The 27,564-nt window shown below is 50.8% G+C and overlaps 1 protein-coding gene across 1 annotated transcript; it reads left to right on the plus strand.

The window, feature by feature from the left end:
- The first annotated feature begins 12,378 nt into the window (after positions 1–12,378).
- Positions 12,379–27,034, plus strand: LOC147918013 (synaptotagmin-6-like). The gene is made up of 4 exons (XM_087417847.1): positions 12,379–12,723; positions 22,237–22,502; positions 23,968–24,526; positions 27,026–27,034. Exons 1-4 carry the CDS (start codon positions 12,379–12,381, stop codon positions 27,032–27,034), a joined length of 1,179 nt encoding a protein of 392 aa, XP_087273973.1.
- The last annotated feature ends 530 nt before the right edge of the window (positions 27,035–27,564 follow it).

Below are 27,564 nucleotides of genomic sequence, written 5' to 3' on the forward strand. Positions count from 1 at the left end.
CTCTGATATTGCACAAGCTACCAACGGCTGCCGCTGCAGAGCTTACGGTGAATGTCAGGAGCTCTCATTCCTGCCATTTAGTTGGTGACCTCTGAGAACCCAGCTCTAGCCCCACCCTACTGGCTCAACCTTACCAGACCTCAGGGAGGCACCTGTGACATGCACCTGCTCTGTCTGGCTTGAGTGTGGTGACTCTCCAATCAGAGGCTGTGCTTTGGGAATCTGACTATCCAAATTTTTTTAACATGATCTGTAATTCCTTCCTCAGTAGTTCTTAAGGTTCTTTTTCAAATTGCCAGCCTGTCATTGCACACTGAGGAAGAGGATTTTGTCTTCACTTTGGAGGGACGTTAGGGATGAAGCAGCTACCCCTGGAAGCAGAACATGGAGGTGGCAGAAGGAATCAGCAACAGCTCCTGGGGAAACCGAGGGGAAGAAATGAGGTGCCTGGTTCAAGGAAGAGGATTTCCAGGGTGTGGAGCCAATCAGGCAGCACCTGCCCTGAGCTGCATCCCTGGAGGCACCGAGCATCAGTGCCAGGGAGATTAGAGAAGGAAGACTGAGGCCTCCCTGGAGGGTCACCCTGGGGCTCTGGTCCATGCCACTGGGCCCTTGGGAAGATCTCACAGCTTTACCTGGTAGATCTTCAAAGCAGTTGTTCTCACCATTTGGCTGATTTTGGGAATTTTAGTTTGAGGACATGACCTTCTCCCATTCCACGGTCCACAAACCTTCTGTTTGCCTTTAGACACTTTGTGGTTATTCTTTCCCTCCCTGGCAAGGAGGGATTGATCAAATTAAAAACAATTCCCCTGCCTCCATCAATTTTAAAACTCCTATCTCAGTTAATTCATCCAATTAAAACGGATTAGCACCTATGTAACAGAAACTAAGCAAGGGCTGCGAATAGCAGAGTGAACAAAACAGAGAGAGAACTTGCCCTCCCACTGCCCATGGTCTAGTCCCATCTGGTCTAGGAGACAGATCATACCATAAGTCTGAGGGCAGTTAGGACAGCAGAAATAAATGGCTCTAGGGGGTCTAACCCAGAGTAGGAAGATGGGACCCTCCCCCAAAAGAAGACGCTCAAAGTGAGGAAAGTCTGAATATTTGCATCTCTGGGTCTTGTGGGGGAATGAGAGGGCAGTCAGATGGAGGGAGGTGCATGGGAGATGCTGTCTTGGCTAAGGAGCTGCCTGAGCAGGGTTAGAGGGAGCGAGAGGGGACTGAGGAAAGCATTGCCTGAGTTCCGCTCACAAACCTGAAGGCAGCGTGAAGCCACCGGGTGCCTCCAGGACAACCTCTCACTCACCAGCTCGGTGGACAATCAGAATGGCTTTTGGAGAAAGCAACTGACTTCCCTTTTTTGTTTGTTTGGCTCTAACAATTTAATCCAATGAATAACGAAAAGCCCCCGCCACTCTCCCCACCTCTCCCCCCACCCCAGGTGAGTACAGCTGTGAGGAAAGCAATTGGTTTTTGGCAATTTTCATGCACAAGAATCATAAAGAATTGGATATGAGACAAGCCAGGCCATCCAATCCATCTCCTGCTATGGCTGGAGGCACTCACACTCGCTCTCTGTGACTTCCCTGAGCTGTGGAGCCGTGGCCTGGCTGCTACCCCCATACCTGCTCTATCTGGAAGTTTCCTCTGCATCCAAGCCCCACTTCAGCAACCTCCTGCCCCTGATTCCTCCTCCTGAAACCATAGGCTTAACCACTTTCCTCCTCCTTCCTGGTTCTCCTCTCCTCTTCTGCCCACCCTCTTCCCCTGGGCAGTGGGGTTGGGCTCCATCAGCCTCCTTGATGTCTGCCAGTCAGGTCGGTGGGCGACTCTCCAGCCCAGTGCAAAGAAGCCCACTCAGGAACAGAGGCCTCAATGTGCTCTGGGTCTCCTCTCCACAATTTTCTCAGCAGTTTCAGAACTTGCCCATCTCCATCCTACAAAGATTGCTGAGATTTCCAAAAAACTCAACAGCCTCCGGAGGGAGAGCCTGTCAGAGAATCTGTCAGGTGCTTTCAGGAGCATGGCTGAAAAATCCCCCTGGGGGTGTGTGTCTGAATGTGGCCTCTGCATGTATGTCTATGTGTCTGAGTGTGTGTGTATGCATGTGTGCACGTGTATGCATGTGTGTGTGTGTAGGGGAAATAATTACTCAGAATGAAACAAAATACGCTCCCATCAAGCTTTGCTGCTGTTCCTACCAGCATCTGTGATGTTGTGTGTTCCTAAACACAGCATCACCCACGTACAGCCCCATTGCCTGGCCTCGGCATTGGGCTCTCTCCCCACCGCTGGGGCAAATCCCCTATTACCAGTGCATTAGACAGGGTCCCTAGGGTGGCAGATCTCAGCTACATACCCTGAAGGGCAAATTGCCCCCAAAGGCTACCAGGCGCCTCCCTTTTAACTTTACAGATGTTCTCATCTGAGGCCAACCTCTCCCTCCCCTTCGTCCTCACCCCTTTGTTCTCTGCCTCCTCCCAGCTCCGTGGGCATTTTGTTAATTTGGGAGGCCTGAGAGTAAAAGTCCAGTCTCTGACAGCCCCACCCTGGGCCCTCTCTTCTCCCACAGCCAGCTCGGTGGTTGGGAGGGAGAGGTCAGAGAAGAATGTGTGTGCACGGGTGAGAAAGAGCAGAGAGAGGTAAGGAGGCGGGGAGGGAGGGAAGGAGTGGGAAGGGAACTTTGCATTCCCCATTAGCAGCGCTAATTGCACAGTAATGACTCTGTGTTATTATCAGAAATTTATCCTGGAAAACAGTCAGCTGCCCCAGCAGACACACACTTGCTTCACAGCGATGGCTTGACACTTGAGAAAAATGAGCAATTTCTTCTCATAAAGAAACTTTTCATGACCCAAACTCTGGTGTGTTCACAGAGGAGTTTGGAGCTGATTCCTCTAGCTTCCTGTAGCTTCATCATAATCTCCTTGAGGGCAGGGATTGAGTCTTTCTCTGCTTGCCTTCTGACTGACTGCAGCAATGTGGCCTCTCCATACAAATCCAGCTGAGTAAGACCGAGTGTCGGAGCTGTGGGTATCGGGATGCATGAGGGCTGATGGTCCTCTCTTTCACCTTGCTCCTCGTCTGTGCTCCAGCCGAGAAAATCTGCTCACTCCTGCTTATTTTTGCCTGAAAGCCTTGCCACAGGCTGTTCCTGCAGCCTGGAATGAACATGTTCTCCCATTTCTTCCAGCCTCACCTGCCTAAAAAACTCAAAACTCTACTCCCCCAGGAAGCCTTCCCTGATTTGGGCCATTTAACTCTACTCTGGGATTCTTCCAGCTCTCACATACTCACTTTGCACTATATTACATTCACACATCTACCTCTTTTCAAAGCAATAGACATTCACTGAATGTGGACTAGGTGTGAGGCACTGAGGATGTAAAGATGCATAAAATACAGACACAGCTCAAGAATCTCACAGTCTAGCAACAGTCAACAGCATGCTGTTGCTAAACTCTGTGACTAAGGTAAGCAGTGGGTGCAATGGGCTGACAAGAAAGGGGACATCTGCAACAGCTGTGGCAGTCAGAGAAGGAGCTGTTCTGATTGCTCCATGTGTGTAAACTCATTTAAACCTCTCAGTAAACTGATGAGAGAGCTACTACTATTATCATCTCCATTATATGGACAAGAAAACTGAGGCACAGAGAGGTTTAGTAACGTGCCCAAGGTCGCATAGCTACTACATGGCAGATCTAAGATTTGAACCCAGGCAGCCTGGCTCCCAAACCCACATTCTTAACCTCTATGCCCCATAATGTCCTGTAGGAACCAGCTGGGTGATGAGGAAAAGAGGAAGGGTGTTCAGGGCAGATGGACAAGCAACTGCAAAGTTCCAGAAACAAGAGAGGGCACAGGTGGAAGAGAAGAGGAACTGCAGGAATGAACAGCAAGAGCACAGAAGGGTGGCTGGGGTGTGAGGATGAGAGACAGGAATTACCCCTCTGTGACCTCAGCACAGGCAGCCTACAGGGATACCAGGACTGTCTGGAAAGGAGGCTAGATGGGTGGATGGAGGCCAGGTCTGGAAGGTCCTTGTATGCCCTGCTAGAGAGTGGCAACCTCATCCTGAAGGCCCTTGCTTAAGGCCCATCCTTAAGCAAGAGGGTGACATAATCATACTAACCCATAAGGTGACTGCCGTGATCCAGAAGAGGGATGTTGGGTGCCTGAGCTAGGGCAGTGACAGTGGTGAGGAGGACAGAGTTTCAAACATTTTAGAGATGAGTAAGAGGATTCAGTGACAAACTGAATATGGGTGGATAAGGGAGAGGGAAGAACCAAGGAGGGCTCTGAGATTTTTGGTTTGGTTTGGTTTAGTTGCGTCCTTCTTTAAAGAGGTGGAGCGGGTTTGTGAAGGAAAATATGAATTCTGACTTGGATGAATTGGATTCAGGATGTCTGGGGTAAAAGTGTTCAGAACAGGGATTTAGAAATGCACAGGTGGAACCAAGGAAAGACAGAGGAGCCAGAGATACAGAATTTGGGGTTAGAGTCTGGGCTCAGGAGTGAGACTGCCTGGGTTCACATTCTGGCTTGATCACTTGATACCTGTAAACTGGGCAATAATCAGGTCGTCTGAGAATGTAACGATATAATCTATATTAAGCAAGCAGCATAGACCCTGGAAGAGAGTAAGTGCTCAGTGAATGTTTAGTGGTATTACTATTGATGTCAGTATTATTTAGTATTTGAAGCCCTAGGAGTGGATAAGATCACTCAGGGAGAATGTGCAGAGACAGAAGAAAGAAGGATGAGAGCCGAACCCTGGAGAAAATAGAAGAGCTGGGAGGAGGAAGAGGAGACAGTGAGAGAATTAGTAAGGGAGGGAAATCCAGGGAGAATCATGTCACAGAAGAAAATTTCACAGTCAATGTGGGTGTGGGCAACTCCACAGCAAAGAGGTCAAAGAACTCATTTTAAACCAATTTCATGTGTGGCTTCTCTCCACAACCGATTATGTGTGCTCCCCCGGGACGGAGCCTACGTGTTTAGTTCTCTGCACGCGTCTGCGATTGAAGGCCAGTGTGTATAGGAAATAATAAATAAATATAGCACTGTGTCTCACGTGCCTGGGACAGAACTGGGCCTTAGTAGGACCTCAATAAATGCTGAATGAATGAAAGAATGGACGATGTGAAAAGACAGACTCAAGTTTTGGCTCTGCCATTTGCTAGCTATAATCCCAAGTCAGTTATTTTTAGCCTCTCTGAGACCTCACCAGTGAAATGAGGATAATAATATCCACTTCTCAGGGTTGTTGTGAGTATGAAATGAGATAACATATGTGAGAGTGTTGTGTAAACTGTACCACGCTTTACAAATGTATGAGAGAATTAATAAACGTTGGGGGCTGACTCACTAAAACCATTTGCTCTACCCCTAGTTGACAGCAGAAATGTAGATAAAGCATGGGGGCTGGGATGGAGAAGGATTTTTATTCTACTGAGTAGATGGAGGCTAAAATTTGGGGAACAGATTTGTTCTCTGCAGGGGCTCCAGCCCCTCAATTCCACAGAGTGTTGTAGGCCTCTGACCCAAAGCATACTCCGTTGATTCTTCCTGCTTGGGTTCTGTTGAAATCAAGGATTGAGACTTCCTAGTTTTCACAGGGCCTTTTTGGATTTGTCACTTTAATTAGTTTTGGCATTTTATCTGGTTTCTTTTCATTAGTGGAACAGCCAGAGTCCTGAGACTGCAAACTCTCTCCAGGCTCCTTGGGGAGAATTCCAGTCTTTGGGGTCCTGGTGTTACGAGAATCTTGGCTTGGCCCTTTCCTGGAAGCTGGGCTCTGACCGTGGGACACAACCCAGATGCAGCAGAGACTCCCCAAGCTGCCCTCTGAGGAATCCTCTTTCTGTCAAGAGTGAAGCAGCCAAGCACGTCCTGAGCTGTGAAGTTCCCTGGCCCCAGCCCTGTGTTTTATCAGTGACACTATCTTTCCTCTAACCAGCAGTTGGGTCCAAGAAGCAATTGGAATGGTTCAGGTCAGAGGGCCAAGAGCTTTGCAAAGAGACACAGGAGTAAACACTGCTCTGTAATTTATTTCCAAATATTTTTTATTTATCATAAAGTCAATTTTTAAATATAATCTTTTTTGTAAAAGAATAAAAATTATTCACACCCTCACCATCCTCCCCAGTAGAAGGAAAGGGAACCAGGGATCAGAAGGCCTAGATTCCAGTTCTCTGCCACTTCCTAGCCTGTGTGACTGAAGACCAGTCCCTTAATTTCTTCATTTACCAAATGGACTATTAGCATCCACCCATTCTGCCTCTTGGGATTGTTATAGGATTAAATGAGGGAAATTCCCTCTTGGCAGTCTTCAGGAACTTACTTGATGGAAGAGTATGGGTTAACCTCTGAATAGTGTGCCTGCCTGCTAGATGTCCCTCTATGATCTGAGAGATGGAAGAAAGAGGGTAGGAACTGCCTGTTGTTTTAACACCTGCCATGAATCAGTCACAGTATATTAGGCATTTAACCTAACTCATATAATCCTTGTACTTTATAAAGCAGGTCTGGTATGTCCCATTTTACAGATGACGAAGTTGAGGTTCAGAGAGCTAAAGTACAGTGCCTAAAGTGATACAGTTGGTAAGTGATAGAGCCAGGATTTGAACACAGGTCTGTCTGACTCCCAAATCTGTGCTCTTTCTTCAGTACAAGGTCGGTGTGAAGAGGAGCACACTTGGCTTGCTTCCTAGCCCTTCCCCTCCAATATCATTCTCACATCTCAAATAATGCAGAGAGAGCCCTGGATCCACCATGGTTAGGTCCAGCTCTAACATTGTTTCAGAGATGACGTTGCCTTCTGACCTTGAAACTGTCTGTGCTTCCCCAGTCCCCAGCCTGCTGGAAGTAGCAAACCCTGCCTAGTCTTCCCAAATCTGATCTGGAACACTGTATGCTTGAGCAGAGAGCACAGAACAGAGACGAGACCTCTGAAATAGGGAATAAATGAGAAAGAGGCAAACATACCCTTTGCTCAGAAGGTTTGAATTGTTGAGAATCTTTTCTATAAAAAAAGCAAGACTGGACTCCCCAAAACACCTGGTCATTGACTCAGGGCTCTGCAATGTCTTCTGCATCTTTTCAGGTAAGGAGGGATTCCCGAAAACTCTTATGATGACTTGGAATGGCATGGTTTGCAGAAGTCACCCAGCTTTGGTTAGAGTTGCTATGTTGGTACGGGAGATGGGGGGCAGAGGATGACATCTGCTGGAAATAGTGATAAAGCTGTTCCGGCAGAAACCCCATGGGGATTCCATAGCAGAGTTTGTTCCAAATAATGGTGTAAAGTTACTCCCACTCCCCAATGTAGGACATCAACTTAATTCTCCACCAGCAGTAGAACAGGTTCAACTGAACTCTGTTTTCCTAGAGTAAATTTAAAACCTTTGCAGAAAGTGGCCACACACCTCAGTAAGCAGGAGATGGAGGAGGTGGGGAGAAGAGTTCAGAGGCCCTCAAAGTTGGATCAGAGCCCTCTTGGCTCCAGTCCTCTTGGCAAAGCAGTGGGTCCCCTTGTGTCTATTTCTCTGTGTCTCTCCCTGCACGTCAGACAATTCAGCTATGAACATCAGACTGCTCCCTTCACATCTCTGCTGGGGACTTGGAGGGGAGGAGGGAATGGGGAAAGGGCTCCCTATTTAGAAATTGCATTGAGATGGAAAGACAATATGACACATCGGCTCATGTCAAAGGAACTCATTTTTCCCGCCTACAGCATTAGCAATTTCCTACTGAGGTTTAATTTTTTTAGAAATTATTATTTTTGTTTTAATTTATTTTATTTGTAGCAGAACTCAACAGGACACTGCTGCTAAAAACAGGGTGGGAACCTGTCCAAGGGAAGTCAGGCTACTGCCTTAGAGATTTGGGGTGAGGGGCAGGGGATGTACACTTTGGCTATTTCTGAGGAGAGGAGGGCAAAGGAGTGGGAGGCCTCTGGTTTCTGCCTCAAACCTCCTCTCATTCTGCCTCCCACTCCACCTCCAATCCCCCTCTCTGCTTCCGAGCAGTATGGCCTGGGGGACCCCAGACTCAGGATGCCCCAGTCATGGCCGTAGGTGAGATGAGGGCAACGGAGGAGGGGAAGCCCAAAGTGAGTGTGGACAACTGCAGCACCACTCTCTTCTCCAGAGCCAGGAAAAACCACTCTTCAGTTGCCTCCCTCCTTCCTATCCCCACTCAGCCTCTTCCTTTTCCCTCATGTAAAATCCTAGAGAGTTGTTGCTGGAAGGAGGCTCAAAGAGCTCCTCATCCAACTTCATCATCTTGCAGATAAGGAAACTGATGTCCTGACATGGGATGTGACTGCCCCACGGCTGGTTTGGTGCACCAGTCCTGGAACCCAGCCTCCTGGTGCCCTGCCCAGTGTCCTTGTTTGCCACTATGCCATGCTGACTGTCTCTGCTCCTCCTTTTCTCCTCCCCACCCCTAAACCGCAACTCAGAATGGTCTTTCTCTAAGAGACAGTGTGAGGGGCAAAAATTCCACTTCTTTTCTCTCCTTTCCTCCCTGGGTCTGAGTGTGACCCTGGAGTCTGAATTTGGTCTTTTCATATGGAAAGAAGCATAGATGTGTTTTGGGAGTGGCCTGTAGGGGAAAGAGGTTCTAGAGAGGAAAAGTTCCTGTCTTTACATGAAGGTTTTTTTCCTACTTTGTGGCTGGTTATGTGACCACAGGTATCAGCAACTAACCTGGGGGGAGAGGGCATGAAGACGACAACTAACGTGGAGCTTTTTCTTAATGTAAGAAAAAAAATATTTCTCTTTTATCTCTCTTTCTCAATGAGTGTCCATTTATATGTGTGTCAGTCCCTCCGTCTCTCTCTGTTCTCTGCATCTCCTACATCTGTCTATATATCTCTGTCTCATCCTCTGCTTCTCTGTCTCTGTCTCTGTCTCTGTTTCTTTCTCTCTGTCTCTCTCACACACACTCACACACTCCAAATTCAATAGTTATTGATTGATCTGGGAGCCCCAGCCCCTTCTTGCAGCCCTGACAGAGCAGAACCTCCTTCTCCTCGTTCGGTTGAGAAATGCCAGGTCTGGAGCCTTTGCTGGGGCGCGAGAGAGGCTGCAGAACCACCTGCCGGGTGTGGAGGCTGAACTCAGGAACAATGAGAAATTATCTGTTAATTCTCGGCTTCTGCCACCTGCTCTGCTCCGAACAGGCTCCTTTGCCCTCAGTTTAGATGCAAATTCCCCCACTCACTGTAAGCAAAATATTGATTTCCCTGCATCACAGGCCTGGGCCCTTGGAACGGTCCTGTGTTTTTTCATTCTCTGCAAAGGCAAAACAAGGCACTTTGTTCTGCGAATTTCCCCGGGAACTCGAGAGGGGGAGGGAGAAATCGCCACGGAGTGACAGAGTTGCCGTAAACGTGGGCAGAGAGCAGTTCTTCTCCATTGTATTTTATATAAACACAAACCTGCCGCCTCGGAAACTGCTAATGAGCGTGTAACAAGGGGCCTCCGGGCACCTGTCTTTCCCAGGTGCTAAGCTCTTCATCGGGTGGTGGAGGGGAGGGTCACAGGACCCCCAGGCTCCTCAGGTGGGTTCTAGAAGCACTGGGAGGCGAATGGAGACTCCACAGCCTCATCTGTTCTTGGAACAGCAATTGAGCACCTCACTCAGGAAGGCGGCCTGGATTGTATAGTGTCGCTGGGATCTCGCCTTCTCTGCCTCTCCCGCCTGAGTTCCTAGCCCTCTCCTATCGCAGGCTTCAGAGGTCAGAGTGAAAGCTGCAATTGCCCCCACCCTCCTTCCCTAACCCTGTGCCAACGCGACGGTTGCACCAACTGGGCCTTCAGCACCGTGGACAGAGCCAGGGAGCGTGTCCAGACAGGAAAACCCGCCTGATTAGGCCAGGGTCCTCTCAGGCCTGGGCTGGGCCCTCTGTAACCTTCTCTAACCGGGGTTTTCTAGCTGCCCAGGGATCTAAAGTCCAAGAGCCAGCTAGCGTGGCTGGTGCAGTTGGCGCATGGTGGAGACAGCCGGGAGCTGGGGCTCCGAATCTCTTCCTTCCGGAAGGTGTCACCGCCCAAGCCACTTCCAATTAGCATGTTAATTAGGAGGAAAGACCCTTCTCCCCTACCCGCCACCTGGGTACACACTAGCTCTGTGGCTTCAGGAGGCTCCAGCTAAAGTTTCCTTCTCAGCTCTGGGAAGGCAAAGGGACCCGAGCCTGGAGCTTTGGGTGAGCCCCACGCAGAAAGGGGCCCAGCCGCCGAGGAGCCGAGGACGTGCGACTTCCGTGACAGGGTCCCCGCAGGGCCGCGCCCGGTGGCGGTCCATAGATCTCCAGGGCTGAGTGAGGCGCCTTGGAGCCCTTCAGCCAACCTGCCTCTGGACCTCACGCCACAGTTCCTGGAGGGGAGTTCTGCCTTAAGTCTGGCCTCAATCCTCCCATTTAGTTTTCGGTCTCTCTAGCCCTTGTTATGCTTAATAGCAAGATACATTATCTCCAGTGGTGTTGCACATATGCGAGGAGGTGGGTCTGGCGGGAACCGAGCGCCCTCTTGAAATGCCCCCATTCCTATTCGCTAGAAACTTTCCCCTTCCGTTGCCATGGAGAGAGACGGCCGCTGCCTCCCGTCGCCATAGCAACGTGCGGGTACCGAGGACCGCAGGATTGCGGGGCTCAGAAAGTCTTTTTGCAGTTCGCACAGCCCCGCAGTTTTGGGGTCTTCTGTCTCCGAAGCTGGGACTTGGGGCAAGTCTGAATAACTTCTCCCGTCAGGAACCTTGGCCATGGTTCTCCCACCCAGCTGGGTCATCCTTCTTTCTGTAATGGGTTTATTTATCTCGTTGCCACTTATTTCGCATGTGGCAATTCACTCAGTGTTTTCACAAACACTATCTTTATATCCCCAGGCAGCCCGTGAAGCACTCATAATCATTATACCCCTTTTACAGAGAGGGACATTGAGGCTCAAAGAGGCCCAAGGTCACACCAGGCAGTGAACGCGGAGCTAGATCCCAGGCTCTTTCGCCGGCCTTGCACCCTTCAGGATGCGGGACAACCGGGCTCCCCGCCTCGAACCCGCCAGGACTCAGACCGGTCCCGGAGTGTAGAGGGGGCGGCCGTGAGGCGCCAGACTTACCAGCTGCCGCGGGGTGCCACGTGAGGGGCGGAGACCCTGAGGGGAAGTGATTAAAAGCCGAACGGAGCCGGAGGGGGCCGCTGCGGGGAGGGTCTTCTTGGGGCCGCCTTGCCCCCCCCTAGTCCGGCCGCGGCGTGGGTTCGGGCGGCTGCTCAGAGGGCCGGGGTGTCCGGGGCATGAGCGGGGTGTGGGGGGCCGGGGGGCCTCAGTGCCGGGCGGCGCTCGCGGTCCTGGCCTCGCTGTGCCGGGCCCGGCCGCCCCCTCTGGGGCTGGACGTGGAGACTTGTCGGAGCTTCGAGCTACAGCCCCCAGAGCGGAGTCCGAGCGCAGCCGACGCAGGTAACGGGAAACTCGAGGCCCCCTTTCTTCCCGGACTCTCGCCCTGGCTGTTCTGCCCCCCGCTCCAAGCTCCGGCCTCGGGAGCCCCGGGACCTGGAGAGAGAACTCCGGCTCAGGGTTCTGGATTCGGAACCAGCCTCAGCCAGTGTCCTGGCCCATCGCCCGCAAGGCAAGCGGAGAGACGCGAAGGGGACAGGAGGGAGAGAATCCCCCTGCGCCCTCCCGTGTGACTCTGCAGGGACCCCGCGGAAAGCCGGGCTCCCGGGACGCGGCGCCTCTGGGGGCCTTAGTTTCCCTCGCGTCTCTCCGCTCGTCCTGCGGGCTGTCTGCCAGGGGAGGGGGCCGTGGAGCGAGCAGGAGACCAGGGACTTCCCGGCTGAGGAAGAAACTCATCTCTTCGGGGGTGTCGAGGTGCCAGGGTCCGTCTGTTGGTCTGTTCGTCCGTTTGTCTGTGCTCTCGGGGGAACGCGGCCCGAGCCCCCTGGTCTCTCAGGGACAAACTTGGGTCTGCGGCTGGCATGAGGTCTTTGTGTCCGGGTGTCTCTCCGGCTGCAAGAGGCTTTCTGCGTCTCCTCCGGGGGGCGGGGGCGGGGGGCGGGGTGGGGGAGGGTGTCGCGGTATCTTCCCCCCACCCCCGCCCCTATAACTCGCTCCCTCGGTCTCTCTCTGACTCACTCGGACTCGGGGCCAGCGCGAGACTGAGCCGGTGTCTCTCGCCCACTTTGCCAAGCGGGCGCCTCCTGCCCGAACGGCGCGGACTCTGCGCCGGACGCAGCCCCGGGCGGCCGCCGAGCCCCGGCGGGAGCCCGAGCCGAGTCGAGCTCGCCGGAGCCGGTGAGTCCGGAGCCCAAGCCCCGCGGGGCCCGGGCCCGGCGCGCCGCGGCGGCATCTCCCGGGAGTAGCGACAGCGGGAATGGCGTGTCGCGCCCTGGGGGCCGGAGCCGCGGAGGGTGGGCAGCGTGGGGGCCGGCCGGCCCCCAGTATTTACCTGCCGCACCGGCGCCGTGCGGCCACGCTCGCCCGCTGCAGCCAGGCTTCTTTGTCCGGATCCCGACGTCTGGAGGGTCCTGGGCGGGAGGCAGTGTCGGCTCGCGTTCTCTCCGGGGGGGAGGGGCTGAGGGCAGTGCGAGGCCTCGAGAGAATGCGGAGTGGGGGTGGGGAGATCCTGCGGGGACCGAGGCGCCGGGGTTCCTTTGGCTCCACAGACGCCACCCCTCCTTGTCCCCTAACCCTGACCCCGGTGGCTCTGGGCCTAAGGGTAGGCAGGGATGACCACTGGCGCGGGAAAGGGAGGAGGGGGCCGCGAGAGGCGAGAATTTTATCTCCACACGCTTCTCCTGGGACCAGAAGCCGGGGACTGGAGCAGCGGTTCTGGGAGCAGGTACAGGTGGGGTAAACTCCCCAGAGGCCGCAGGTTCCAAGGTTCTGTTTTCACTTGAGGTTAAAGGTCAGAGATATAGGTAGGTCCTGGGTTAGAAACAAAGCCGCTGGGTGGTAGAGGAGAAGGAGGAGGGTAGTGGGCCAAGGAGAGGTTCGTGTGTGCGGGAGGCTTGTGTCCATTCTTGGGGGAGTGGAGCCCACCTCAGCCCTGTGTGGTTTGTAGGGGGCGCTGCTTGCTGGCTTTCTCTCACCCTGACAATGTTTAATCAACGAGTTGATTATTGCAGCAGAAGGTACTGGGGTTAAACATAAAGAACTTTTAGAGGATGGTACAGTGATGCAGATTGGAGAGGTTGATTTCTCTCTCTTGAAGAATCTCAAAATAGATTAGGCCCAGCAAGTATTATTAGACTGTGGTTCTCTGGTGCCATCACCTCTGACACCACCCGACTCCCCATATCCACCAGACACACAATTTTGCCCAAGACAGGGAGTCTCTTCCTGCCTGCCTCCCCAGCTCCTTTCCATCCTTTCCTCCAATGATCCATCTCCAGTGGGGCCCTTAATGCTGGTCCTGATCCCTCAAACCCTAAAGGGGATAATTCAAAGTGAGAACACACCTGTCGAGTTCTACCTGGGATGGAGGCTGCCCCTCCTGTCTGTCTAAGACAGAAATACTAGGGGGGCAAAGGCTGTGGGGGTGGGGGATGTATGTGCATAGCACATCCTGATACCAGGAGGCACTGGTGTTCTGACTCCAGAGGGACACCCTATTCTCTGAAATGACAGGTACCTGGACAGCCAGGCCAACGGTGAGAGAAGGCTGAGGAGTGAGAGCCTGCGGGCGCAGATGAATCAGTATGCCTTCCCTGCAGGCTGCTTCAGAAAGCGAGTTTGAGTTGTCAGCCCTGGGGAACTTGAACTTTGGCTGCTGAGTCACAAGCCTGAGGAAGCCTGGGGGGCCAAGCTGCGGGGCTGAAAGGGATAGGGGAGGCAGGAGACCCTTGATCATGGCAAAGGAAAGAAAGTGGTTCAGAGTGGCTTTGGGATCTCGGGGTTTAGATGAGCATGGGGTCTGGGGAGATGCTGTGGAGTTCAGGACCAGGTTGCCAGGTATCCCACTTCCCAGCCTACTCCCTGCATCCCAGAGCCATTGCCTGGGCCCAGATTCTCCAGTCAGAGAAATGCTGGATCTTTTCATTTGCAGTTTCAGGAAAAATGCAAGTGGCTAGAGCATGCCCAGTTCCCTTTACCATTGTATGTTTTCTCCTGCCTTCCTCCTGCTCTAAGTCTCTAGCTCATGGAATTTCTAGTAACACCCTGAGATTCAACAATTGAGATTCAGACTGTACTATCATTTACTGGGATCCTCTGATATGCCAGGGTCTGTGCTAGGAATTGCACAAGAAATCTCAGGCCATCAGACCCTGACTTGGAAACACCTCTACACAAACTGTAAAGGGGTTTGTGTAGTTAGTTCCCCCTTTTCTTTAAAAACTCTAAAGTGAAAGGGTCTGCTTTCCTCCTTAACACACCGCCCCCCACCCCCCCAACAAGAGGACACTGACAGGCAGTTCTTCACCTTTCTTTTTGTCATTTGCCTTGTGGAGGTGAACGACCTTTTTCCATAGGCCCAGTTGCATGGTGTTGGGTGTGGGTAGCATGGGTTCTGGATTTGAGGTAGTAAGCAGAGGTTCAGAGGTATTCCAGAAAATGCAGGAAACTGGTGGGAAACCTGAGCTGCCCTGCCTCTCCCAGGCTGGCAGCCAGGAATTTAGTCTCCAGCTTACGTATGGCCATGAGATGTGTATGATGGTTGCTCACTTCTCTAATGACTCTGAAGATGTTCTGTGATGCGGCCACCTGGCTTTGAAGTTGGCCTTTTGCAGCAAAGAAAATATTTTTCCTGCTTGTGATGGCAAATTAAATGCACAGCATTTCATCAAAATACAAAAGTCCTGTTTCCATAGTGGAATAATCAGTTGCTCCCTCACTCCTTGCTAGAAGGAAGGAGTTCTGTAGACTTGGCTTTCTTTGAGGAAAGGTGCAATGCACGATTCTTTAGATCTGATGGTGATGATAATTTGACTTTAAGGTGTATCTTGAGCTTTAGAATTCCAGAATAAGGGTCCAGTATCCAGGAGTTATAGAGCCCTTGGATTTACAGTTCTAGAAGTTCTCTTCTCCCTCTGACTGTGGGAACTTCAAGAGCAGGGATGGTAGATCCAGAATGTGCTATCCCTCCAAACTCTGTACAAGAGATGTGTTCTCTTCTAACTGTTCTAATGTTACTTAGTCCACATACCATCCACAGAGTTGGGGATATAACATGTGGCTGCAAATAATTAGGACTAAGATGGAGGCATCTAGATCAGGCTAGGTTTCTTTAGGGTCTGTGTAGGGCTGTCTGGAGTGGGGGAAGCAGGGTAAAAAAAGTCCTGACTGAGCTAGGTGGCACTCCTGCTGGTTCTGCTTAGGAAAAGAGGTCTCTAAGGACTGAAGTACTGGGCCACACTTAGGAACTGAAATCAGAGAGGCCTTTGAAAGTAGAGGTGAACAGAGCATTCAGCTCTGGATGCTCCAGGTATATGACACTACCTCTTCTCTCCCTTCTTTCTATTGCTGATCTGTTTTCCTTGCTCCACGAGGACCCAGGCACACCTCTGCTCTCACTAGTTGCAGGTATAAACAGGAAGAGGGGGGTAGAGGGAAAAGAATCTTTCTGCTCTGTCTGCCCCTCCACCCATCAGCTCAGCCTTGATCTCCATATTCAGAGCGGCCACATGCTCTGACCAATCAGGCAGAAAGGTACAGTTACCATCTGGCAAAATAATACTAATAATGCTAAATTAATGCCAATGCTCTGTTAGCTATAACACTCCACATTAGTCTCCACTTTATCTCTGAATCCCCTAATGATGGTGGAAGCGGATGCCCAGTCATAAAGCTTGGTGCGCCCTAATTAGCCCAGCATTGTCTCTCCTCATCACAGCTTTTTCAGGAGCGTTAATTCCTTCTCTGTTTGGACTCTGCTAATTATCCCGATCAGTAGTTCAGCCTGGATCTCTGAAAGAAGGGAAGGAAGCAAAGGCTCTCTGCGCCTCTCCCCCTCCCCCTAATTTTAATTATACCAGGTTCTCCTAATAAATTTACAAGCCATGGCAGAGCTAATTATTAATGGACCATGTCTGTGAGCCTCAGAACAGAATAGCCCCTGTTCCCCCGAAACACATACACACACACAAACGCGTGCACGCTCAGGTATTTCTCAGGTACATCTCTGGATGAGACTTTGCCAGGGGCCATTGGTTATTTGCCTGGTGGCTGGTGGGTAACCTGCAATGTCTGCACTTTCCAAGGAAGAAGAAAGAGATGGGATGAGGAGATTGGTCATAATCCTAGTCTCTGGAGTTCTGCCCAGGTTCAGAGGGTCAGGCCAAAGGGTAGAGGATGCCCCCACCCTCTCCTGATTATAACAAAGAAATGCCTCCCCAGCTTCTCTGCCCAGCTTTCCACTTGACAGTTCTTCAGCTCAGGCTCCAGTACCCTCAGAGGCCTGGCTCAAGAGCCTGGACTTGAGCACCAGACTCCCAGGTTCAAATCCCAGCTCTTCAGCTCAATGCAATGTACCCTTGAACGGGTTACTTAGTTAATACTTCTAAACTTAGTTAATGTATCTTTGAGAGGTGAATACTAATTTCTTAGGGAGGTTATAAAGATTAAATGAGATAATGTAAGGGGCACAGTGCTGACCATGTAGAAATAAATGGCAAATAATATTACTAGTATTTGTATTAATGGTTCTGCCCAGAGTCTTTTCTCTTCCCAGACTAGGCACTGTTCCTTCCAGGCTCTTGGGCCTCTGTGTTTCTTGCTGTCTGGTCTCTGGCTTGTACTTGTCTGTCTCCATCTGTGTTCAAATGAGAGCTCTTCAGCCAAGGCAGCTCCTGCACTTACTTTTTCTGAGGGTCCACCAGCAACCCCAGGCCCTAATGCCTGCCTTCTCCAGCTTTGGGGGGAGCAGGGAAAATGGTCCTTTTTTTTCACTTCCTCTCCCCAGTTTATCTTTTCAATTACAATCTGTTAGTGAGAATGCCTGTTACTGTTACAAAATGGATTTTCCTGACATGGAAGCCCATTAGAAAAATGGGAACAATAGCAAGCGATAAGAACTGCTGATGAATCCTAACCCTCTGGGTGGAGAGAAGGGGAGGGGGTACCAGGGCTCTGTCTTTGGAGAAAGAAGTGTCAGTGGGGGAGATAAGAAAGCCCTAGTGGCTGATTAATAACACAGCATTTTCCAGGGAGAGAGGGAGGCCATGAGCCATCACCCCTGCCGGACGGTCTCACTTAGGGTGACAAGCAGGTCCTGCCTTGATGGCCTTCAGGGAGATGTTAACATCCCAGGAGAGAAGAAGGGCCTGAGGTCTCTCAGATGCTTTGCCCCCTGGTCTGGCACCCTGATTCCCTGCCTCCAAGGGCCCAGGTTTGGGTCTATTCTGTCTGCAGTAAACTATTATCTTCCACCAAAAAAGCAAAACATGAAGAATAATAGCAGCTTACATTTTGGGAGCATTCACTATGTACCGGGCACTGTGCTCAAAGTCTTAGTTTATTTAATATTCATAATGATTCAGTGAAGGAGGGATAATTAGAATCCCCATTAAATGAAAGAAGAACCCAAGATGTGGAGAAGTTAAGTAACTTGCTCAAGGTTGTACAATTAGAAATGTGGACAGATGTGCTCTGTGGTCATTCTGGTACGCGTGCTCACCTGAGATGTCTGCCCGGTGTCTGAGTACCCAGCGAAGTCCACTTCCCCAGCCAGGGCTAGAAGCCATGTCCCCTGCACAATGCCAGGTCACTGGGTGTGTTTCCGAAGCTTAGTTCCATGGCTCTTTGCTCTCCCAGAGGCTGCTGGGTAATGGCCAATATGGTTTCCCAAACCAGGTGCCCATGGAATAACTGAACTCTGATACCTGAGTGAAAATGTTTCACACCTAATCTTGAGTCACGGACTCCTTTTCCCAAGTTTTTAAGAAAACTTTGCAAAAGCATAGCGTGTTCTCAATTGTTGCTTTTTCTTCCACAATTTTCTTCTTATTCATTTGGAGCTCACTCCTATTCACCAGCTGGCTGGTAATGGTAACACAAAAACAAATGGACAAGTAGCAAGTAAACGAGTACTGACAGAAAAACTTGGAGATGTGAGATCTTTAATATAGTACATATTATGTCTTGAGATATAGAGAGGCCTAGCTATATATGAAATATTTATATTATTTCTGCTAGGAAGCTTGTTCCTGGTTTGAAATGATAAAGTTAAAGCTATCTCTATTTATTAGTGTTCATGGCTTGCAGGTGTTCTTCCAACCAAACAAATTTCAAAACTAGGGAGTGTTCAAAACTAGACTGGGCAAAACTAGGTAATTCTAATAAAAATAGCTAATATTTATTATATTGCTTACTACATTCCAGGCACTGTCCTCAGCACTTTTGATACACTTTCAGTCTCATTTAAACCTCACAATGACCCTAGGAAGTAGATTCTATTATTATGCCCATTTTACAAATGAGGAAACTGAGGCTGAGAGAGATTAAATAGCTTGCCAAAGTCACACGGTTTAAAGCCAGCAGAGATGGACATTGAATGAGCCCAGTCTGACTCTAGGGCACTGCTCCTTTCTCTCCAGGCTGAAGGGGAAATAAAGAAGGAAGAAGAGAGGGAGGAAGAATACAAATACTGAGGAAGTACTTTCTCTTTCTCAGTGCTGTGGTGAGGGCTTTCTCCCTTACTGAAGGGTTATCTGTCTCTTGTCATGAAGCTAGCGCATAGTATAAATATGAAGAGCACTGGATCAGGACTCAAAAGGTGGCTGAGTTGCCCATCAAAATTCTGTCTGCCTCACAAGGTTGAGGTTCAAACAAGACATGAGGGGGAAAAGGCTCTGAAGGCAACTTGTGCACCTGTGATTTCTAGAGGGCAACATGTCCTGGTATGTTGGTCCCAGCAGGCCCGGTGCGGGAAGGCACATATCTTAGGTCATCTGGGCCTTTGCACAGCCCTGAGGCCATACAGGAGCCTACCCTTTCCAGCCTCAATGCACCTTTAACCAGGCTATGTGGGCTGGCTGAGTTTAAGGCCACCTATAGTGATTTTAAAGGGGCTAAATCCTGTACAATCATCCCCCCACCCTGGCCTAAGTCTGCTCTTACCAGCCTTGCTCCCTGCCTTGTATCCCCTGTGGGTGTGAACCCACTCAGTGTTCAGGACCCAATTTTCCCTGTGTTGCCTGCCTGGAGATATCCTAGAAGATTCTCCAGATAGAGGAAAGGCCTCCTGGTCTTACATAACCAGTATTGAGTGCTGAGTACTGATTCCCAATAATCCATACCTCTCCTTCCCTAATCACAGCTCCCAGGGAACAACAGCCGGGGTCATGTGAAGAAACATTCAAAATAGCAACCACACCGAGTAAAAATTGATTCCCTTGGCCTCCGCCTTCCCCCACCTCTCTTTTCATTTATGAATTCAGTTTTTTGTCAGGCTGAACATTTAAATGCACTCTATGCTCTCTGGATTCCCCCCATTTCTCCCCCTTTCTCATTAAAATTCTAATTATTACCAGAGCAAGTAAGATGTATGATCAAAGGAAAGCAAAGCCCAGAAATACCTTTTGTTTTAAGGTGACTCATATTGCAGAGAATGCATCCAGAACAGCTGTAACAGAGAACAGATGTGAAGGGTCTCGAGATGGCCAGATACTCAGGATAAGGACACATATCTGTGGTAGCTCTCCTGGTGAACCCCAGGGGGATAAGGGCCTAGACCAAGCCATTTAGATCACGAATTCATAACAGCAAAAATGAATTTAATACCTTCAATATATGTTTATTTGTTCCCACTTATACACACGTCTGCAGAGGGGGCATTGCAGAGCTGAACTGCCGGGGTTGTATCCCAGTCCCATCACTTACTAGCTGTGTGACCCTGGGCGTGCTGGGTGACCCTCTGTGCCTCAGCTTCCTCAGCTGCAAATGAGGGTAATAAGCATACCGATTTCATTGGAGAGTATTAAATGAGTGAATACATAAAAAGCACTTTGTACCTTGGACATGGTAATGTTCAATAACTTGACTAACTCCAATAATAAAATGCTATCATTTCTATTGCTATCAACCTGTATATTAAAATTTTGATTTCTTATTTTTAAGATAATAAATTAATATTGAAATAATCTGATATCTTTTCTCTTGTGCCTCTGGGATACATGCACACCCATTGAAGACCTTTAGTCTGGAAGTTAACTTAGAATCAGCTTTCTTGGTCCCTGGCGGTCTCTAGGTGAAGGACTAGCTCCAGCTGCTTTGGCTGGGAAAGACTCCAGGGTCTCTCTGCAGGGGGCTAGGGGTTGGGGTAGGTGGCTAAGGACTTGAGGATTCTCTGCTGTTATTCCTTACTCATGAAGGTGGTAGCTGATCAAGGCCAGTACCCTATAGCCAGGGAGTTGGAAGGCAGTGTTAGCCCCCCAGAGAGGGTGGCTGATGTTCTCCCCTCCTTCTCAGATCCCTCTGGATGGGGGACAGCGTTCCCTGGGGGCTGTGTGCTGTGAGAGTGCTCTGGATCCCCCCACAAGGGGGATCTGGCATCTCTATACTCCAAGCCTAGCTTAGAACCTGGCACATGGCAAGTGCCCAATAAAAGTTGGTTGAGAGATAATTACAGCTCTTTTATGTGCTATTCATTCATTCACTCATTCATTCTCATGTCAGACAAATATAAAAAACACAGGGTTACAGTAGCCTAAGCGTAATCAGGGACAAACAGGCTGGGACAGTGAAAAGAGCCCCAGGCTGGGCAGTGGACATCTGGACCCTGGTCCACACTCTGCCTCTGACCAACCTGTGACCCCAGGCAAGTCTCTTCTCTGGACCACTGCTCCCATCTGCAAAATCACAGCCTCACCTCAGTACTTGTAGGGTCATTTCTCACCTTGAATCCTAAGATTCTTAAGGCATTGGGACAGGATAATCCAGAGGCTGCAAACTAGCAGGACTGCAGGGGCCAGGCAGGTAACAGGGAGGGGAGCTGGTGAGGGCACACCCCTCCCAAGGGAGCGGCCAGTTCCCACCATGCAGGAGAACAGGTCCAGTTACCAAGTCCCCGGGCCTTTTCCAGAGCACCAGAAATATAGTGTGATGATGATGATGATGGAATTTCTCAACTTTTCAATCATCATGCAAGACAAACAAAACTCCCTGGCTGGCTTGTCCACAAATGAAACTTTGTGCAAACCCTGCCAGGTGTACCATTGGTTCAGAGCCTTCTGACCTCTCAGAGTAAGAAGAGGCCTTGGGCTCAAAGCTTCCTTCCTAAACGTGGGGTGGGAGGCCTGCTTAATAATTTCCCCCAAGGGACGGCATCCCTTACAGCTCTCCTGGGATAATGTGCATCCTACTGGGGGCAGGGTGGGCTGGGATGGAGCAGTGAGAGCTCGCCTTCAAACCAACCACATTCAAAAATACCAGTTTTACAGCAAAGCTCTCAAATAGCCACAGGAATGGAAAAAGATAGCTATAGGAATCCTTTGTATTTAGCTTTGAAATAAACTGTGTGGATTGGATTCCAACTTTAACACAGTATTTATTGAGCCTACTATGTGCAGAGTTCTGGGAGGACAGAGGAAGCATTAGACCTAATCCCTGCCCTCAAGGAGAATATACTCCATCTCATCCACTTCAGGTCAACTCAGTAACTATTTATTGAGCTCTGGTTTGGGCTCGGCGGGGGTGGGGTAAGGGAAGAGAATGAGTTAGCCCAGCCTCTGGTCCCCAAGGCCTCACAGCCTGTGGAGGAAGACAGAGCTGTACACAAAAATGACTCTGCTATAAGTCTGGCCGTAGTAATAGCTCTAATAGAAATTCAAGCGGCATCCAAATGTGAATGCTTCACGAATTTGCACATTTGCTTAGGCTGCTATTTAAATTACTTTCCCTTCCCCGTGCACATGCCAGTAGGCAGTAGGGGAGGCAGCCCAGGTGCTCCCCAAGCTGGCAGAGAGGGGGAGGGGGTAAAGCTGGAGAAATCAGACTGAGGTGACCACGAGGCTGCAGATATTTCACAATGTGGACTATGGAGCGTCAACCCTGAAACCATCTCTCCTCTGCCTGGGCAGCTTTCTCATGACCATTCTTTTCTCTTCTTCCGTCTTTGTCCTTCTGTGTGGCCCCTCTTCCAACACCCTTACCCGCTTCTCCCTGCCTCTGTCTGTGTCTGTCCCTCCCTGCCTGGCTCACGCCGAGGGCAGGCGCCTCTGTCAGCCTCCTCGCAGTGGTAGTTATTGTGTGTGGCGTGGCCCTGGTGGCAGTTTTTTTCTTTCTTTTTTGGAAGCTGTGCTGGATGCCCTGGAGGAACAAGGAGGCCTCCAGTCCCTCTTCTGCTAACCTCCCCCCAGAGGCCCTCCTGAGCCCCAGCTCCAGAGGCAACATGGCAGACAAGCTGAAGGACCCCAACACTCTGGGCTTCCTAGAGGCAGCTGTGAAGATCAGCCACACATCCCCAGATATCCCGGCCGAGGTGCAGATGTCAGTCAAGGAGCACATCATGCGTCACACACGGCTGCAGCGACAGACCACAGAGCCAGCATCATCCACCAGGTGAGGGGTGGACCTCTCTTTGCCCTAACCTGCACACGTCCACATTGCTGTATTCAGTACATTAGTGAGAGTCCAGCCTGTGAGGATCGGAGACCAGGAATAATAACACGTGTACTCTGGAGAATGTATCAGATGATTTGCTCCACGGTGGGGGATCAAGTAGGAGGTGGGCACCAGCAAAGACTTCAGGAAAGGGGAACCTTTGAGGCACATGGTGTGCACTGGGATGTGTGTGTGGGGGAGTGTTGGGTGTTTGGAGGGAAAGAAAGACTTCAGGCAGAGGGAAGAGAATATGCAAAGGCCCAGAAGCATAAAGGTTCATTGTGTATCTACAGATATGTCAATAAAGCCTTGTAGATAGAGTCTGTGGTGCATGGGTGATAAGGCAAGAGATTCCTAACATTTTGAGAATGAGGATTCCTTTATAACCTTTGACAGAGTTCCCTGTGTGACAATTGTATACATGGCATTCTTTAACTGAAAAAACAACCACCACCACTTACTGACAAAAACCTACTAAATTCAGAAACACCTTTGGAAGAAGTGGAGCATGGGGGTATGAAGCATTGTATTCTTCAAACCTTAGGGCTCTTGTGGATTCCTGGGTCCCTGCAATGTCTCCCCAGGCTCCCAGGGGACTAGCCAAAGGCAAAGAGGCCTGGTCCTCAGATTGGAGGCCAGGAATGAAAGTGCTAAGGTTACATGTGCAGAGTTTATTGTATGGCCGCAGGCAGGTTGCTCACCTTTCCTAAGGCTCACTTTCCTGAAGTGTAAAAGAGGGCTGATGACACTCATAAGACTGCTATGGGGCCCATGAAAGAATCCATGTAATAGTGAGAGCTAATGATATCTCGCTTATTATACACCTGGCCCTGTTCTAAGCACTTTATATGTATCAATTCACTTCATCCCCACAGCAATCCTATGCAATTGCTACTTTTATTACTCTCATTTTATAGCACAGAGAGGTTAAATAACTTGCCCAAGGTCACATAGCTAGAAAGTGGCAAAGCCAAAATTAACCTATGCAATCTGGGGCCAAAGCCCAATACATGTTAACTAGTTGGTGCTAATGATGAAGGGAAAGCCACATCGAAGGTAGGAAAGATGGCCCCTCTCCTAAAGGAGCTCGTGGTTTAGTAGGGGAACCAGAGTCATGTCTACTGGGAAAGAAACCTAGAAAGCAGGTGTCAGAAAAGCAGGGAAAATGATGATGATGGCAATGGCTACCATTTATTGAGCTCACTATACACCAGGCCCCATTCCAAAGACTTTTCAAATAAGACGTGTAATGCACACAACAACCTGTGCACAAAGTGTGTGCAGAGGGAAAAGAGGCAGACAAGAGGGAGGAAAAAGGCACCCCACAAGGGGTAGGATGAGCCAGGACCGCGGGGTTGTGTCTGCTTGCATCCCTTCCCCAAGCCCTGACCACACTCTCTGGCCCCCTCCTGCCCTCCGCCAGACACACGTCCTTCAAGCGCCACCTGCCAAGGCAGATGCACGTCTCCAGCATGGACTATGGTAATGAGCTGCCCCCGGCAGCAGAGCAGCCCACCAGCATCGGCCGCATCAAGCCTGAACTCTACAAGCAGAAGTCAGTGGACGGGGACGAGGCCAAATCTGAGGCCACCAAGAGCTGCGGGAAGATCAACTTCAGCCTGCGCTATGACTATGAGAGCGAGACCCTGATTGTGCGCATCCTGAAGGCCTTCGACCTCCCTGCCAAGGACTTTTGCGGCAGCTCTGACCCTTACGTCAAAATCTACCTCCTGCCCGACCGGAAATGCAAGCTGCAGACCCGGGTGCACCGAAAGACCCTGAACCCCACCTTTGATGAGAACTTCCACTTCCCCGTGCCCTACGAGGAGCTGGCTGACCGCAAGCTGCATCTCAGCGTCTTTGACTTTGACCGTTTCTCCCGCCATGACATGATCGGAGAGGTCATCCTGGACAACCTCTTTGAGGCTTCTGACCTGTCCCGGGAAACCTCCATCTGGAAGGACATCCAGTACGCCACGAGTGTGAGTACAGCCCTGCACCTGGGCTTCTTGAGGATTTGTAATTCTGGGTTGAGTGGGATGTGTCCCCATTCCCCTGACCCCTAGAGACAAATGGGCCTTTGCCCTTCAGGATCTGAAGGGGTACTCTAGAAACTAGAAACAATGGCCCAGCCCACCCTGGGGAAGTCCTTGCACTCTGCCCCAGGTTGGGGTGGGGGCAGCAAAGCCCCCATGTGGGAGGGAAGGGAAGGGAAGGGAATTTTTATCTATTTCTTCTGATCCCATGTTCTGGGGTGGTTGTCTCTACCTGCTAGGCCTTAGGTGTACCACCTATAAAATCAAGTGATATATCTCTTTGAGATATGGGTAAGGGTTGGGCCAGGCCCATAGACTGAGTCACACAGCAGCATCTGTCAAGGACATTGATGTGTACTAGAAGCCTGGAAAAGGCCATCAAGAACGGGCTATATAAATCAGGATGAACAGGTTATGCTGCAGCAATAAATAATGCTAGGATTTGGTAGCTTAAAGCAACCGAGGTTTAGTTCTCCTTCATGTTACATGTGCTTTGCAGCCTGGCTGGGGTTCTAGTCTCCCTTGTTACCCAGGGATCCAAGACGACGGAAGCTCCATTTCTACATGTGCTCTCAGAGTTACCACATCAGGAGGAAGAGGATGTGGCAGATCATGCACTGTTTCTTAAAGATTCCACACAGAAGTAACACATATCACTTCCACTCACATTTCATTAGCCAAAGCAAGACACATGGCAACTCCTAATATCAAGGGGGCAGGGCAGAGCAATCCTAGTACCTGCCCAGAAGGAGCACTGGAAGTACTTAATGACCAACACTAGTGACTACCACCCAGCAGAGCCTCTTCTCTTAGGCATTGCCTGCCCAGGCCAGTCTGGGAGACCGGGGAGGCTGTCCTGAAAGGAGACCTGGGAGAGGGGGTGGTTAGCTGTTCACAATTAACTGCAATTAACCAGGGAAGGTTTCAAGAAGCTGAGGCTCAGATAGGCTTTTAAGAGGGAGGACAGGTGTGGCCCAGAGGATTAGGAGAGCATATCCAGAGCCAATCAGTCCAGTGTAGATGATGTGCTCCAGTCTACTGGGTGGCTGTTGAGGAAGCTGTAACTGTGTCCCGCAAGCATAGGTGGTGTGCCTCTCTCTCAGCCCAGCTGTGCAGCTGAGAGCCCAGCAGGGGCGTTTCCACCACACACCAATGGCCTTGTGTCTGGAGTCTTGAGTGCTCACTGGTTGTGTGTCTCCCTGGATGTTTCTTGCACCATTTCTCTGGAGCAGGGGTGACCGCACTCAGTCTGTAGACCCTCTCTTTGGACAGTCAATACTCAAAATCTCTGTGTTGAATTTGTGGGGAGAGAGGCTGGGAAAATCAGCCCCACTCTGGTGGGAAAAGGGTAAGAAACTTGATTTGTTCAAAGAGAGAAAGCTTGATGGGCTCTGTTTCTGCCCCAGGGAGAATGACACCCCATTCTCATCGCTGGTGCGGACTTGGACCAGTCTGGTCCGATGTCCCAGTGCCTCCCCCACCTTTGTTTTCTTGAAATGTCATCCCCAAGAACAGCACAAGCAGCGGGGCCAGCAGACAGACGGGGCGGGCAGACGGGGCGGGCTGGAACAGCAGCTGTGCGCCAGCCCCAAGCCCAGGAGCCCTGCTCCATAAATCACTCTGAAGTTTACATCTGGTGCCTCTCTTCCCCTGTGGTCTTGTAAGGCAGCAGCTTCATCACAGTGACTGTACAGGTAGAGAAAAGCAGCTCAGTCCTCCCAACACTGAGATCGAGGCCTAGGAGCTCAGAGAGACAGGGGCTGGGGGGCAGGGGTGAGGCCAGGGCTGCAGGAAGCAGAGCTCAGCTCAGCCCTCTGAGGAGCTTCCCTTCTCCTCACCAGAGTCCTCCCCTCCCTCTCCTGTGACTTTAGCTCTGGGCATTACAGAAACCCCAGCCGTGGAGTGGGCAGTCGGTGCCCAAGCACACCCCTCACCTGGATGCTGACTTCCTAGATCTTAGAACACTGTGGCTGTCCCTGCCCTCATCCCATCCCCCTTCCCCAGCCCAGCTGCAAAAAAAGGCAGATCATCCAAAAGGTGCCAGACAAATTGCCACCATCCTCATCATCCTCACTCATCTCCTCCTAAGCAGAACACTGTGCCAGGCACTGGGGAGTGAGGGGGGGCTGGGACGGAAGACAGCCCCTTCAAACCACAGAAATGCATCGTCTAATTACAGAGACAAGAAGTGTCCGTCTAGTAGCTAGCAGTGCTAAGTAGCAAATACTATATCCTGTGTGAGGTTGCAAGACCTGAGAGTTAGGACAGCCAGAGAAGGTTTCCTGGATGGGAGGGAATTAAGCTAGGTAGGGAGGGACTGGTATACTAATGTGGTAGACAAAAAGGAAGCGGAAGCATTCTAGCCAGGAGCAGAGGGAGTCAGGCCCCGGAGTGTCCGCCGCTGAAGAGCGGTGACCACGCTCACGTGCCCTGTCTTGCTTGCAGTCTGTCTGAGCTGGATGTTCCGCCCAGGGAGGGCCCCTGGGGCCCTCCAATCTGCAGCGTCGCTAGTGGGCTGGCTCTCAGGAGCAGTCTCCTCATCCTGGTGGGCGTGGAATCAGGCAAAACAGGGGAAGGGAAATAAGAAGGCTAGTGCTTTTACCTGGTTTTTGGTGCTGACTCTAAAATTGTACTTATTTGGGGGCCAGAGAGGCCCAAGTCACAGTCATCGGGAATGACTGAGCACTTGGTGTGCATGAGGTCCTACAGCCAGCGCGGCGGGGGGCGGTACAAAGATCACAGCCAGCCAGCTCCCATGTCTCCTGCGGGTGGGATTCTCTTCCTAAAGTTGCATTTTGGCCCCAAGTTCCAAGTTCAGAAGTTGGAACTCCGGCAGCTCCTTTGCCCCCCAGGCTGGGCCCTGAACGTGCCCCACATTCCTGCCTCTTGCCTTGGCTTAGAAGCCTCCCTGGGTCAGGCAGGCCTTTCCCCACCTCTCGGCCTGGCCCAAACCATCCCACCTGTCAAAATTCCCCCTGAGCCCT

This window comes from Ceratotherium simum, chromosome 2, assembly GCF_057802395.1.
Source record: "Ceratotherium simum simum isolate JZ-2026a chromosome 2, ASM5780239v1, whole genome shotgun sequence".
NCBI lineage: Eukaryota > Metazoa > Chordata > Mammalia > Perissodactyla > Rhinocerotidae > Ceratotherium > Ceratotherium simum.

Bases quoted from the DNA above. Each gene is read 5' to 3' on its own strand.
- LOC147918013 (XM_087417847.1), top strand. From the start codon at position 12,379: ATGGCGTGTCGCGCCCTGGGGGCCGGAGCCGCGGAGGGTGGGCAGCGT. The intron at 12,724-22,236 runs GTAGGCAGGGAT...CTTTTTTGGAAG, and splicing joins CGGTGGCTCTGGGCCTAAGG to CTGTGCTGGATGCCCTGGAG. The intron at 22,503-23,967 runs GTGAGGGGTGGA...GCCCTCCGCCAG, and splicing joins GAGCCAGCATCATCCACCAG to ACACACGTCCTTCAAGCGCC.